This window comes from Rutidosis leptorrhynchoides, chromosome 2 (genome assembly GCF_046630445.1).
Source record: "Rutidosis leptorrhynchoides isolate AG116_Rl617_1_P2 chromosome 2, CSIRO_AGI_Rlap_v1, whole genome shotgun sequence".
NCBI classification, from domain to species: Eukaryota; Viridiplantae; Streptophyta; class Magnoliopsida; order Asterales; family Asteraceae; genus Rutidosis; species Rutidosis leptorrhynchoides.
The window spans coordinates 500,956,995-500,971,799 of NC_092334.1; the positions used below are offsets into that span (position 1 = coordinate 500,956,995).

The 14,805-nt window shown below is 36.2% G+C and overlaps 2 protein-coding genes across 3 annotated transcripts; one reads left to right on the top strand and one right to left on the bottom strand.

Annotated features, from left to right (window-relative positions):
* Positions 1–972: 972 nt before the first annotated feature.
* On the top strand, positions 973–9,252 carry LOC139892741 (nuclear pore complex protein NUP107). Of its 2 annotated transcripts, none has more exons than XM_071875859.1 (24): positions 973–1,133; positions 1,279–1,592; positions 2,095–2,164; positions 2,725–2,840; positions 3,073–3,104; positions 3,224–3,349; positions 3,544–3,702; positions 4,171–4,263; positions 4,339–4,506; positions 4,613–4,711; positions 4,798–5,009; positions 5,118–5,175; positions 5,434–5,522; positions 5,833–5,964; positions 6,200–6,322; positions 6,846–6,956; positions 7,077–7,265; positions 7,364–7,538; positions 7,625–7,772; positions 7,858–8,060; positions 8,160–8,301; positions 8,455–8,615; positions 8,740–8,856; positions 8,991–9,252. In XM_071875859.1, the coding sequence occupies exons 1-24, from the start codon at positions 1,054–1,056 to the stop codon at positions 9,057–9,059; spliced, it is 3,186 nt and encodes a 1,061-aa protein (XP_071731960.1). In that variant the 5' UTR covers positions 973–1,053; the 3' UTR covers positions 9,060–9,252. The 2 variants fall into 2 exon arrangements, with proteins under 2 accessions (XP_071731960.1, XP_071731961.1); XM_071875860.1 differs by having other exon boundaries at positions 7,861–8,060.
* A 1,537-nt stretch (positions 9,253–10,789) lies between these two features.
* Positions 10,790–14,268, bottom strand: LOC139892742 (nuclear intron maturase 4, mitochondrial). The gene is made up of 2 exons (XM_071875861.1): positions 14,131–14,268; positions 10,790–13,681 (listed from the first exon to the last, which is right to left on the bottom strand). The coding sequence occupies exons 1-2, from the start codon at positions 14,210–14,212 to the stop codon at positions 11,385–11,387; spliced, it is 2,379 nt and encodes a 792-aa protein (XP_071731962.1). The 5' UTR covers positions 14,213–14,268; the 3' UTR covers positions 10,790–11,384.
* Positions 14,269–14,805: the final 537 nt, after the last annotated feature.

Sequence of the window (14,805 nt, forward strand, 5' to 3'; positions counted from 1 at the left end):
GAAAATTGACGATACCAAAATCTTATGCTTAACCAGAAAATATCTCAGCTTAACAAAGGCAACTTATCAACTAAAATAACACGTCTATTAAGTCCACCGACAATTGAATTATTAATATCAAGATTGAAGTAGGCACGTTTTTTGAATACTTGAAGACCTACGATCGTTAATAGCTCGAGCTCTAGAGTACCCAACATAAATCGCACGACCAAAGAGATCCGACCCGTTAAGATTTGAAACTGCAGCTCTAGCACACTCGGGTTGAACGTAAGTAACAAAGGTGTATCTTCTGGCGCACCAAACCTTCACATTTGCAAGTTCACCTTCGTTTCCAAAAACACTACATAACATATCTCTGGTGCATTTTTCGATTCTACCCACGAACACAGTACATCCTGAAACACTTGAATCCACAGCAGCTGGAACTGAAGACCCGTTCTTACATGCCGAAAAGTAATTACTCTCTTCTGCCGAGGGACCACTGCGAAAGAGTCCAGTATTTTCGACCTCAATGGTAGCAGAACCAACATCCAAGGTAGAGGGGAACATAGGAATGGAGACGTTAACTGGATCGTTGTTTAAAGAAACTCCAAACCGAGAATGGTTAGGAGAAACCTGATTTAAAATGGGCGTAGAAGAAAAGGGAATATTATGGGGTTTGGAATTCATTGAAAAGGAAAGGTGGAAGGTGAAAATTGTACGAGTAGCAGATAGTGAAGTTATTATAAACTTGTAAATATAAACTTATATACTCTCTCCGTCCTATTATAAGTGTCCACTTAATTTTTGCACACAGTTTTAGGGAATCCCATTAACTTCATTCTTACCAATCAGAAATCTTTTTTCTCCAGAATAACCTCTTTTCATTGGTTGAAAGTACAATGTGAACACTTGTAATGGGACACCCATTAATTACAGTAATTAAATTAATTACCTCAAAACACAGCGTACCCCTCTTTCCGCGCTCAAAATAAGTATTTCTAGGGTTTAAAGCATCAAACCCTCACCAATCCGACACTCATTTTTTAACCGGACAAGATTGCGACGGCTACAATGAACGTCGATATGGACACTTCTCCGAGCTATTACGATCCTCAAGAGCTCAGTCTCCGAGAGCGTTACCGTCGCTACGGGTATGAATCGTAACTTCATAGTCTCTTCCTCTATTCTACAATTCAATATTTGTTACAATCTGTTTGATGAACATCTACTCAATTATCTGTCATTATAAATTATAATCTATAATCTATAATAATAATATGTATGTATAATCTTCAGGAAAAGGCTATCGCCATCACCGCACCAAGAGAACTATCAATCGAAATTTAGTAATGCAGCTTTGTATCTTGACAATATTAAAAGAGAAATTGACCACTCTGATGGTGATCAATCGGAAGGAAGAACTCATTCTTCTTTCAAAAGGAGATCATCGCCTTCAACCGACGGAGTATCTGAAATCGGCGTTGATTTGGTTGGACGCTCCAGAACAACACAGGCTCTAAAAGTCTGCAAGCAGGAGGACGATGGCTCAGTGGACAGTGCGGATGCAACATTTTCATTATTTGCTTCTCTTTATGATTCTGCTCTTCAAGGTGCTTGTGTATTTTCAGTTGGTGTAGGTTTTATTCACAGTACTGATATGATATTGATGCAATTATTAGCATTTTATAGCCCAGGCGCCTGGGCATAAATCGATTAAAACAGCACAGAACAGTGAATGCAATATGATAGTTCCTCAGCGGCCGTGTAGTACATTGATTTACATATGAGATAGTTTTAACCTTAGGTGTTTTTTTCTTATCGTGTAAAAGGAGTGAATAGTATAAGAACACTTGTAGCTAAAAGAAGGTGGTTAAGGTTGGTCTGCATTTGAGTTGCTTAATCTTGGATGGAACGAATTGTTGCTCTTTCTGGTTCAGCTAAATGATACGGAGTATTTTATTTTCAAATGAATGGACATAGACAAACAAAGCTCTCTTTTACCAATTTTATGCACACGTGACACGTACCTGGAACCATATTGACACTGTTGTGCTATAACTTGTTTTTGCATCAACTGGTTCTGTACTTCATTGTTGATTTTATATATTGCAGGATTGATGTCGATCCCTGATTTAATATTAAGACTTGAAGGAGCATGTCGCAATGTTTCAGAATCAATCAAGTATGCCTGGTTTCCTAAATTAGTTGATATGCTAGTGTCTTTGTAATTTTCTATATTTATGTTTCTATCTCTGATAAAAAGAAAGAAACGAGTATTGTATAACAATTGTCTATGTTCTTACTCTGGATATCAAACCTAGTACTCATCTTATCATGAGAAATGTCACATTTGGCTCTAAATGTATTTATGAAAAGTCCATGATCTGATGATCACCATCATTCGTGAATAAGAACAAAACAGAGGAAACTTCTCCACCAAATTCAACTTAATAATCAGTATGTACTGATGAATTGGGTGGATAAGTAATTCTATGCTAAAGGTAAAACATTGTTTTTTCATTCTAACATGCAAAGAAATGTTTTTCGACTTCAAAATGTGAAATCTGGGCACTTGGTGGATGATGAATTCTGTATCTAAATTTCTAGACAGTTGGTGTTTATTTCATGTTCTTGCTATTATTATAATAAAATAACCATTGTTAAGTATTACTATAGTTTATAGTTTTTTGGAAATGATCTTAGTGAGTATCCTGACAACACATTTCTCATGTTCTTATGCAGTAACAGTTGTAGCGAGCGACACAGAATAGTTGAAGACAAACTTATGAGGCAAAAAGCTAAGATGCTACTTGATGAAGCTGCTTCTTGGTCTCTTTTGTGGTATTTATATGGGAAAGGCATGCTTCATTACCTTTACCTCACTATTCATTTGGATTTAGGCCAATGTCTTATGCAGTAGATATGTATAGGCAATAGTTTGTTATGTTTGTGGCATTTCTCTCTTTAACCGGATCAAGCAATATCAGCCAGTAATTAATATCACTATTAAATATTAATATTAATTTTATCTTTTTTGTTGGGGCTATACTGAGTGTATATTCTGTTTTTACTCTTTTCAATATTGTACAGGAAATGACGAGATTCCCAAAGATTTGCTCCTGGTATTAAGCCTCATGTTTAGTAACATTTTCATTGATTTTACTAATGCCAATACTTTTGTATCGATTAGTTATCTCTCAAAACTCATGTTTATTGGCTTCACTGTGATGCTTTACTTCAGTTGCCAGCAACTTCACATCTTGAGGCTTGCCACTTTGTTGTTGAAGATCATATAGCTCAGTTATGCCTTAGACTTATCCAGTGGCTTGAAGGATTAGCCTCCAAGGCCCTAGATTTGGAGAACAAGGTATTTACTTGCGATTTTCTCTATATTGCGTTATATGTTTTGCCATTTTGATAGATTGGTTCACTTTTAGTATGAATAGAATGACATTATAGCTTAATATGCCTTTTTAGTAATTTGCCAGAAAGCTTAAACAGCTATCAACACAATGTTGCCCACGTTTGGTTTGTTAAAATCTTTGGCATCTCTTAATGCAGTTAAGAGGCTCTCATGTTGGCACACATCTTCCCACCTCTGGAGTTTGGAATCATACCCAAAGGTTTCTTAAGAAAGGTTCCTCAAATGAGAAGGTTGTTCAGCACTTGGATTTTGATGCCCCAACTCGTGAATATGCTCAACCACTGCCTGATGATAAAGTAATTTTTTATTTCCCATCTGCTGTAGCCATTAAAATATCATTATATTGCTGTATAAAAACTTGCTAGTAGTTTGTGTACTTCCGTTTGATTTTGTCTTTTCATTTTGTGTAGTTGTTGGTTTTGATTGGTAAATAGTCCGTGTTTTAGGTTTCGAGTTATTAGGGTGGTTCGCTTATAAATAGTTTGCGTGCAGATGTTACTTTCTAGGTGCGAGTCTCCCGTTTCCCCCGTTTATTTGTAATCCCATGTTGAGGGCGTTTTCCATTGGAAAATGATCTCGTTTCTATATGAGTATTCATTATTTTCGTCAAAAAAAAAAAAAAAAAAAAACTTCCTAATAAGCCAGGTGTTCTAACAGCTGCCAGTGACTTTATATTTGCTGTCACAGATATATATTTAGAAGTAGTGTTATTAGTTAAGTTATAATGTGAATCGTATCAAGTAAATTGATATGCTTTTAAACAGAAACAAGATGAATCTCTTTTAGAAGATGTTTGGATTCTATTAAGGGCTGGAAGATTGGAAGAGGCATGCAATCTTTGTCGTGCTGCAGGACAGGTATGCATCTCAAAATTTAGGGTTTCAAGTGTTTTTTTCTTTTTGGTGTTCTTGATGCTTACTGTCTGTGGATAGTCGTGGAGGGCTGCAACCTTGCGCCCTTTTGGAGGGTTGGACCATTCTTACGGCATTGAAGCTCTCATAAGAAATGGGAAGAACAGATCACTGCAAGCCACAGAATTGGAAAGTGGTATGAATCACCAGCGCCGCCTCTGGAAATGGGCGTCATATTGTGCATCAGAGGTAAGAGAAAAGAGTTATGCTTATCTTATTATCCAAAAAAAAAACACACACGATAACTTATTACTTTACCCGATACTTATCTTGTGTTTATTTGCGTGTAATAAAGAAAATTGCAGAGCAAGAGAGTGGGAAATATGAAGCAGCAATATACGCAGCCAATTGCAGTAATGTAAAGCGTATTCTACCCATCTGTACTGACTGGGAGGTATAGTTTTTTGGATGTGAATGTTTATATTGTATTGGTTTGTACATTTGAAATAATGACTAAAACCCTGAGGTTGGTAATTGCAGTCTGCTTGCTGGGCTTTGACTAAGTCATGGCTTGAGGTTCAAGTTGACGTGGAATTATCCCATCATCAATCTGAAAGAAGTGCAAGTGAAAGAAACCCTGAACATGGTGATGTTAATTCTCAATCATATCTTGGACCAGAAAATTGGCCACTCCAAGTCTCAAAGCAACAACCAAATGACCTTTCTGCCCTTCTTCAAAAGCTTCATTCAAGGTAGATTTGCTGGGATTTTCTTCTTTGTACACGATGGTAGTATATGTTATGACTGTACCTGAGGCTGCTAAATTAATTCTTATTTTTATTTTTATTTTGATGATTTAGCGAGTCCGTACATGAGGCTGTAAGTCAAGGATGCAAGGAGCAACACCGTCAGATCGAGGTTATTGTCTTTTCACTGTGCTTTACAATTGTATATTTGGATAGACTTAAAAGGAGATACACCTTGCTTTGTATGCTCCCTGTTTTATAATTTTATGTTTACTATGCCTATGTTTCCGTGCAGTTAACTCCTATATTACTAACTGAAAAAGTTGTATATATGTGTCTATTTATGAATGTCAGTACATGATGACCATGTTCAATCGCACTTATTAAGGCTATACGTTTACTGCTTTCTTTAACCAAGACTTTTGAACAGATGAGTCTGATGATAGGGCATATTCCTCGTCTACTTGACCTTATTTGGTCATGGATATCTCCTTCTGGTGGCGATGAAGATATTTTCAGGTAATTTAGTGGTTTCTAGTCTCTTCTTTTAGATTGATGTGGACTACTTTCACTATTGATAGCATGAGAACAGTCAACTATATTTTACACAACCTTTTTGGACTATAACCAGTAACATTAACTACTACTCCATGGGCTGTATTTGATGTGGAAGGTTTATAGAGATCATCTGGCTTACGAAAGTGCCTTAGAATGTAGCTTAGCAGGTCTACTATATAACAACATGTTGGCTGAGTGATTAAGGCCTGCTAAGTAAATATTTTGCAGTTCACATTTGTGTCATTATTCGTGATAGTCCTATTTCTGCCAGGCCTCATGGTGATCCTCAGATGATCCGTTTTGGGGCACATTTAGTTCTCGTGCTTCGTCATTTACTTGCTGATGAAATGAAAGACGCTTTCAAGGAGAAGATAATGACACTTGGTGACCTCATTCTTCACATGTGAGTATTTCATCTTATATGGCGGAAAAGGGTTGGTTGACATTTGAATTATGATTATAAAAGCATATGAGTGTGTCACTTGTTAACTTTAGTTTTTTGGTCAAGTAGCAAACAATCATCTTCTTTTGCAATCTATTTCAACAAAGTTCTCATTTTGAAGCCCAAACTGGCATACATATTTTATACGTAATATCTATAACCTGTGCAAGCATATAACTGGGACAAGCATTGACAGGTATGCGATGTTCCTTTTTTCAAAACAACGTGAGGAGTTAGTTGGTATCTATGCATCTCAACTTGCACGACACCGTTGCATTTATTTGTTTGTACATATGATGGAGCTACGGCTGAATAGCAGGTGAAGAAAAACTTTATTGCGGTTGATTTTCAGTTAAATCGTTTATGCTTAGAGTTCCTGAATAGTTTTTAGCAGTGCGCTGTGGAGATACCCTCTTTAGGATTATATAACAAAATTTGTAGAGATCGGACTAGGATGTTTAACTTGGTCTTGTGCTAAATTTCTTATATGTAATTTTGGTTTATCTTCAAGAAAGTTCTTTAGTAATGTACAATTCCAGATTTTTATAAAACTAAGTATTTCGGATAGAAGCATTGTCGTTGTTATAATGTATACAAAAGGCACCAGTAATTATAAGAATGAGAATGGTTCCAGAATGGACTTTATTAGTAAGTCATCGTAAATCAGTAGTTTTATGATGAACAAATAAACTGTTCATCTTTTATGTATTTATTATCTATTATCTATCTATCAATCATACATATATGATATAGTTATTTGTTATTTACATAATAATAAACATGATAAAAGTAGTTGATCTATTTGTCCAATGATATGACTAATGCTGTGTTTTTGTTGGCAGTGTTCATGTTAGATATAAAATCTTTCTTTCTGCTATAGAGTACCTCCCATTCTCTCCTGGGGCTGATTTGAATGGCATTGAGAAAGGAAGCTTTGAAGAAATAATTGAGAGGTCCGTAGTTTTTTGACATATCACTCTTTAAGATCTGGAGGCAGAAGTTATTGTCAAATGTTTTTTGTCTATGTTATATTTATATCTTCATCTTCTGTCTGCTATTTACGTTAATATTAGGGTTTTATCAAGATCTCGAGAGGTGAAACTTGGAAAATATGATGGGACAACTGAAGTTGCAGAGCAGTGTAGGTTGCGGAGTCTTCAAAAAGCTACCGTCATTCAGTGGCTCTGCTTTACACCTCCCTCTACCATTAATGATTCCGTAAGGGTGGGCACAAAACTTCTTCTCCGAGCATTGATGCACAGGTAATGATTTCCTTTGCTTTCCTATGGATGTAAGTATGTAACAGTTGCACAGGAATTGGTTCTAATATTTCGTTGTCAAAATTGTCTGTTTCTTTCAGCAATATACTGTTCCGGGAGTTTGCTCTAATTTCTATGTGGAGAGTTCCATCAATGCCTATTGGGGCTCATACATTACTTAGTTTACTAGCCGAGCCTTTGAAACATCCATCAGAATCTTTGTTTTTTACCGAGGACCATGATATAGCTGATAGTTTGAGAGAGTTTGAGGATTGGGTAAGTCTCTAAGCCTGTAAAAAAGTATTGTATATTGAACCATGTTGAAGACTCCTAATGAATTAAATAATGGTGTTGTTCATTAGAATGAATACTACTCTTGTGATGCAACTTACCGCAACTGGCTGCAAATTGAGTTGGAAAATGCTGGAATTGACGTCTCAAATGAAGAAAAACAGAGAGCGACTGTGGTAGCTATGGATACATTATCCTCATCAATGGCATTGTTAATGAGTGAGTTTATTTTCTTTATTTATTTATTTTTAGTCTTGATCTTCAAGTTTTTACCACCCGTAAGTAATTGCTGACTTTGAAACAGGAGGAGGAGACCCATGGTTGGTACCTACGGAAGATCATATATATGAATCAATGGAAAATACTAACCTTGAGTTACATGCTACTGCAATGCTTTGTTTGCCTTCTGGTGATTGCATGTTACCGGATGCCACTTTGTGCACCGCACTCACAAGTGCTCTCTATTCTTCAGTAGGGGAGGAAGTTGCGTTGAAACGTCAATTGCTGGTATGTTCACTTAGCAACAAATCTAATACAAATCCTCATCATTTCTTAATGCAATAATTATGTGATTCTAATGCCTACATTACATTTATTTACATTTAGGTGAATGTTTCTATATCTGCAAAGGACAGTTGCACTGTTGAAATTGCACTTCGGTGCTTGGGGACAGAGTTTGATGGATTTGGCCCAAATAAACTTGCTGATGGTGGCGTCCTTGCTGCAGTTATTGCAGCCGGCGTTAAAGGTAAATCAAGAATTGTTGACAACATTCTGAACATTGTGGTGGTCGCATGAGTTCACTTAGATTACATACGTAGTGACTAGTGATATAGATTTTGGAGATATTGAAGTTGGATGATGTTTGTTCACCAATGAGGAAAATTATTATGGTGTGCAGGTGAGCTGGCCGGATTCCAAGCAGGTGTAACGATGGAAATCTTGAAACTAGAGGCTTGGTATTCGGGAATTGACGGTTCTCTGGGAAGTACAGCAACATATATCCTGCGGGGTCTATGTCGTAGGTGTTGTATCCCAGAAGTAATCCTTCGATGTATGCAGGTAGGTACTCGCACATCTTTGCAGTTGTTTCAGATGATGACACAAGTTTTTGTACATTTCATTTTATTTGGAAATAAACGTGCTATATAGTGTTCTTTTTTATTTATTTCTAAATAAAATGCAGGTGTCTGTTTCTCTTATGGAGTCTGGTAATGAACATCAGAGCCATGATGAGTTGATTGAGTTAGTTGCCAGTTCAGAAACTGGCCTCCTTCACTTGTTTAGTCAAAACCAACTGCAGGTTATTTTTCACTCAAGTTTTTTTTTTTTTTTTTTTTTTTAATTTATTTCTGGTGTTTTCTGTTGCATCCACGCATAGGTCTTATGGAGTGAGTTTTGATTTAACTATCTTATAAATCTTGCTTTGACATCCAGGAATTCTTGTTATTTGAGAGGGAGTACTCTATACGGAAGATGGAGCTTCTTGAAGAACCGGCTGCTTAAATTTTTGTGCATTCATGTATTTTACTTATATTATTTCATAGCCAATCTAGCATTTTGTAAACTTTGAAGTTTGAAAAATTTATATATTACTCCGTAATATCTAATAGGATAAGGTCATGTTATATATTGCTGTCAGAGCATTTGTTATCGGAATGAACTTATTTGGGCATGGATGGACAAATGGTAACATGAATATTTATCTACGTTCCAGTGGTACACACTCCGGGCCTCCGGCACACATCTGAACACTCAAAATCTTTTAGTGTAATTTGGAATTAGGCATACATGTCTTAAGGAGTGGAATCCGCAGTTCGGATCATGACAACATTAGGATCTTGTGGGTTAGCATCAGCTAACGGAGTCTGGGTTATCTGGTACACTTACATCTATCGCCTTGTGAGTGGATTCCGGATGACTTGGCATGCAAACACTTATGATGTACTCACAATTGCACACAAATACAATAGACATAAATGTGTCGCGTAAGTTCTATATGTACGACCTAAAAGCTCGTGACAATTCTCCAAGTTGTTGGCCCGTTAGGTGGGTCCATGTTAGCATTGTCATGTCCATGAGTCAAATACCAAGTACAAACCTTAGTACTGCTTATAAAGCTAATAAATAATACGTTATACTTGCCATTCGTATGCACTATATACTCTACATAAATTACAGACAAGTACACTTACTATGCCAAATTCACCCTTATGTACACTGCCAAAACTACCGTTAACTGAATCTAGTGATTGATTGCTTAATTACCTTGTTATAGGCTGGCAAGCTATGAATAGTTTTCAAGCTTAGTTACGGTTCTTTAGCCGAACTTGAGCGTTATGAACTTTAGTTTGTTATATGCTGCAACTGTAATTGTGGATACAAACATTGTAACCTCAATTTTTTTTAGTAGTTGTTGGATTATATCATAGAAATTGTTCAAAATACATTTTTTTTAAGACTTCAAACAAAATACACTTTTTAAAAAAAATTGTCTTTTTACACCATTCAGTAGACGGAATTTCTGTCTACCACCTTTATCTGTCGTCTACTACCATTTTTACAAAGTAGTAGACAGTAACAACAAGGTAGTAGACGGTGAGAACAAAGCAGTAGACAGCCAATTACAAGGTAGCTGACCGTCTACTGCCTTGTTGTTATTGTCTACTACCTTGTTGTAGGTGTCGACACCAATAATACATATCAGTCGACACCTACAACAAGGTAGTAGACAGTAACAACAAGGCAGTAGACGGTCAGCTACCTTGTAATTGACTGTCTACTGCTTTGTTCTCACTGTCTACTACCTTGTTGTTACTGTCTACTACTTTGTAAAAATGTTAGTAGACGACAGATAAAGGTGGTAGACAGAAATCCCGTCTACCGAATGGTGTAAAAAGACAATTTTTTTTAAAAAAGTGTATTTTGTTTGAAGCCTTAGAAAAAAAGTGTATTTTCATCAATTTCCCTTATTTATTACTTATTCTTTTAGTCCATGTGAAATCAAATCAAGTAGTTGAGGCTAACATGGAGACAAATCTCTGCAGTTGGTCGAGGATGCAAGATGTCATATTAGTAAAAAAAAAAAAAAAAAAGATATTCGAGATGGTGAAAGGGTTTAAATGTTCAACTCGTGTTTTTTTATTTTTGCATTGTTGATAATTTTTGCATGCTTCCTATAGTAAATTCTCATACGCTAAAATACTAGAATTGATCTTCCAAACTGCCTCCCCAAATGTTTTTTTTTTTTTTTTTTTTAATATTCTAATGCATCAATATCGGTATTAGCCTATTAGAAATAAACAAACATGGATTAATACACACTAAAATCAGAACTCAAGGTAATTCGTCTTAATTAACCATCAGACAGAGTTCAGCAAACTGCACAACTAGTGCAGATATCTGCAGTTAGTTCCATTGTGGCAGACTGGCACCTCCTTGTGCATCATACATACCTGCATAGCCCCTGCTGCTTGTGTTCTTGATAGTACCAACTCTCTTGGTCAATAGCCGTTGTTGTCATGTTGCAAACAATAGCTGCTGGTGTTCGATTATGAGAATGGTAGTTTCTGATCAGTGTCATGCCTTCTTTCAAAGTGTATCTTCAAGGACACAAGTTCACGTGTCTTGTTCAGCCTGAAAGCCTTTTCTGAAACAACCAGTTGGCTCCCCTTTAAACACACCCCTTAACACGTTAGAGTTAACGTTTCACTAATATGAACCTCTATCATTATAATGAACCATTCTGGTTAATCAACGCCTACCTGAAACCCCCCCCTATAAATGGAGCACAAGGGAATGATTCGATTCAAACCTTAAGATGGCTGATATTCATCTCCATTGACCAAAAGAAATAGATTGAAGAGATATATGCCCAATAAACAGATCCTTTACATGTTGCCTGCATAACCCAATTCGCCTTCCATGTAAACTCGGATGAATACAGCTAGAAAATCCCGTTTTCCAAACAGGAAACTTTTGTTTTTGCATTACATGAATAGTATAAACAAATGGAGCAGCAGCCGAACACCCGATTACAAAACAACAACACGGTCGAGATTCACTTACTATTCTTGCTAATGATAGTAAACACAAACCACTATAATTAATCCCATACAATAATCCCTCGTCGTAACAAACACTTTGAGATTCCAAAATCTCCTTAACAGATTCATTTTCAAAATCTTCGGCTAACGGGAGTCTGCTCAAATCTGAATCAAATTTCTGCTCTATTTCAGACTCATGTAATGCGTACTTCGTTGCTAGTGTAAGCACACAAGATCTCCTGACTATTTCAGTGATAATCAGCTTCATTTCAACAAAATTATCACACGAGTCATACCATCTAAGCCACCGATAAACTAATCCTGAAAACCAATCGATAATATGATCATGGTCTAGTAAAACGAGCATGTGACAAGCACATGGGTATCCTCGATGATTTAATATTCCATATCGTTGGAGACACATTTTTACACCCTTTATCGGGGCAGCAACTTCAGTGATGGAAACTGATTTACTAGATTCGGGCAAAAGGGTTAGGATAGATTCGGTCTCCGAAGAAATGTATTTTTTAGCATGATTTTGAAACGTATAAAACGACTCTTTTAGGTCATTCGGTAGTGATTTTTCAGTTATAAACTTGGATAAAATAGATTCTTCAGTGTCAATATATGCATTTTTCAAATATGTGTCTTGCATCCATATCTTAAGTAACACTTTATACCAGTGATCCGTTTCCATTCCAGATTTACGAAAACAAGATAACTGACTCAAAAGCGAATTCTTGTCAGCAAGCTGTTTGATTTCCGATTCTTTGACTTTTTTGAATCCATGACCCAACACTTTTTTACCAATTCTGATAGTCCCTTCATCCCATGCCTCTTGTTTTTGTAACGCAAATAACTCGACTTTTTCCTTTAATTTGTGAACCGCTTTGACTGCAGGACTTTCTTTGACAGTCTTCTTTACAATGTTTCCTAAAAATTTAACACCTCGAGGGTCATTGCACGGCAGTATCTCTATCTTACTATCAAATTCCAAATAAAGAAACTGTTGCATGAAAGTTTCAATCTCAGAACTTAAAGCTAGACTCACATCTTTTGAACCCTTAACGACTACAAGAATTTCATCCATTAACCGACAACAATGTACCCTAACTCCCGAATTATTTACTTCGTTTCTTTGACTGGGTCCCATCTGTCTCCTAAACCAGCTACGCAGCTTTGACTTTTCATCAAATTGACCATCATTTGGTGTATCAAGAACTTCAAATTTCATTGATAAATTATGAATCTCACGGTCAAAAAGGTCAAGATATACATTCAATAAAATTGGTGACAGCACACCTTCTTGTGGGAGACCATGGCCTTTAGCAAACCCTCCAAACTCCACATTTAAAACTCCAGCATCGAACATGCAACGAATAATAGCGTATAGTCTTGGATCTTCAACTTTACTCTCCATTGTTGATATAAGCTTAGACAAAATCAAAGTGTCAACCTTTTTCTTAAGTACCAAACGAAACCACCAATCGGGATTCACAATTTCTTTACAAATGTACTTCAAAGCTGAAGATTGACCCCTTCCAGTTCGGCACCCATGTGATACTTTAGAATAATGAGGTTTGTAAACAACTTCTAATGCTATTCTAATTGCTTCTTGAATTACATTCAATTTAAGATTCGGAAGCACGAGCGTTTCTTTGTTGGCTCCCTTTGTTGAAATAGAATATACATTGGAGCTGATATTAAATTTACCAGAGGCTAATTCATCTGCTAGAGAGTCAAAGTTGATATCGTCACTGTCCGTTGCTAAGTCAACTTTTGAGTTGACCCTAATACTATTGTAAGCGTCTTGAAGGGTATACGGATTAGCAATTACTTTGTCAAGTAGATTATGAAATTTTCCATCTTTAAATTGTTCCTTGACCCTTTTCTTTATGCGAAACTCGAGAAACCTTTTTATCTCAACCCGGTTCATTGTTTTTTTCGGACTAACTGATGAAGACTCTAGAACCAAAGAAGATAGGTTGCTAGCCAATGACATTTTGTCAATGCTACTAATGTTGTTTCCATTATTAGCAGATTTTAAAGATGGATCCACCGAATGACCAACATATCTTCTTCCTGTGAAGACACACAAAGATGAAACATAAAAGACCTAGCAAACTTACAGCATTCATCTTGTGTGATTCATTAATGTGATTTATAATTGATAATCACAAGAATAATCTAAATATTTGAATGAAAATGAAGTAGGTGGTTGCATTATGCTTAGATTTTATTTTTATTTATTTATTTATTTTTAATTTAGGCTACTTTAAATTACAATTGGGTAGACCTAATTCACAAACTTACAGCATCCCCCTCCAGGGTCCCTCTCATTTAGTAATTGACAGCCCAAATCCCAAATAAAAAATGAGTGAAAGCTACCAAGAAAAGTAACTGGAGTTGTATCATATGGAACATAGTAACATAGCCATACTTGAATGAATTAGGGTGACTGAATCAATTAAGAAACAGAAATATTATTTTATTGTATATATGTTAAAGAAATAGAAAGGAGAAAGGTTTACCTGTGTGAAGAACAACAAGTGAAAGATTGAGGGAAATGAGATTGAAACTGTTTGTAAGTTTGCTGATACAGATCATTATCATTGGCAGACACCAATAATTGATGCGACGCCGCAGTTTCAGTGGAGGGCCGGCGTGTAGATGATGATATGTCGCAAGTTATGTCCGCTGAAGATTGTACGTGTATGCATATGTGTTGGATATTATTTGTGTTACACCCACAAACTCATTGTGTTTGACCCACCATTTACTGGTAGTATACTAATGATAATAAGTACCATTTAAGTACTATATACTTTTGGTAGTACATGGTAATAAGTACTCTATTGTATCTATAAATAAGGAGTTAAACTCTTCTTGTAAGACACACAAAAAACACAAGAAATACACAACAAATCATTGAGAAAATCATACACCAGTAAGTTGTTCAAATGGAACATTGCAAACCGTAGAAGGAACTTAGGCCGTGAAACTAGAAAGCCTTCCTATTGGTGATCGCTTTCCCGACCGGTGATCCAAACGTCGATCCTACTCGTTTCCGCTGCTCGTATTCGGTATGTCTCGAATTTATATTTTTTACAACATTGGTATCAGGAGCTATATGTTTATAATCCCGGTTATACTCGTCAATATGTTTGATGAGGTTGCGTGATTTTGAGAAATACAATTTATTTGAA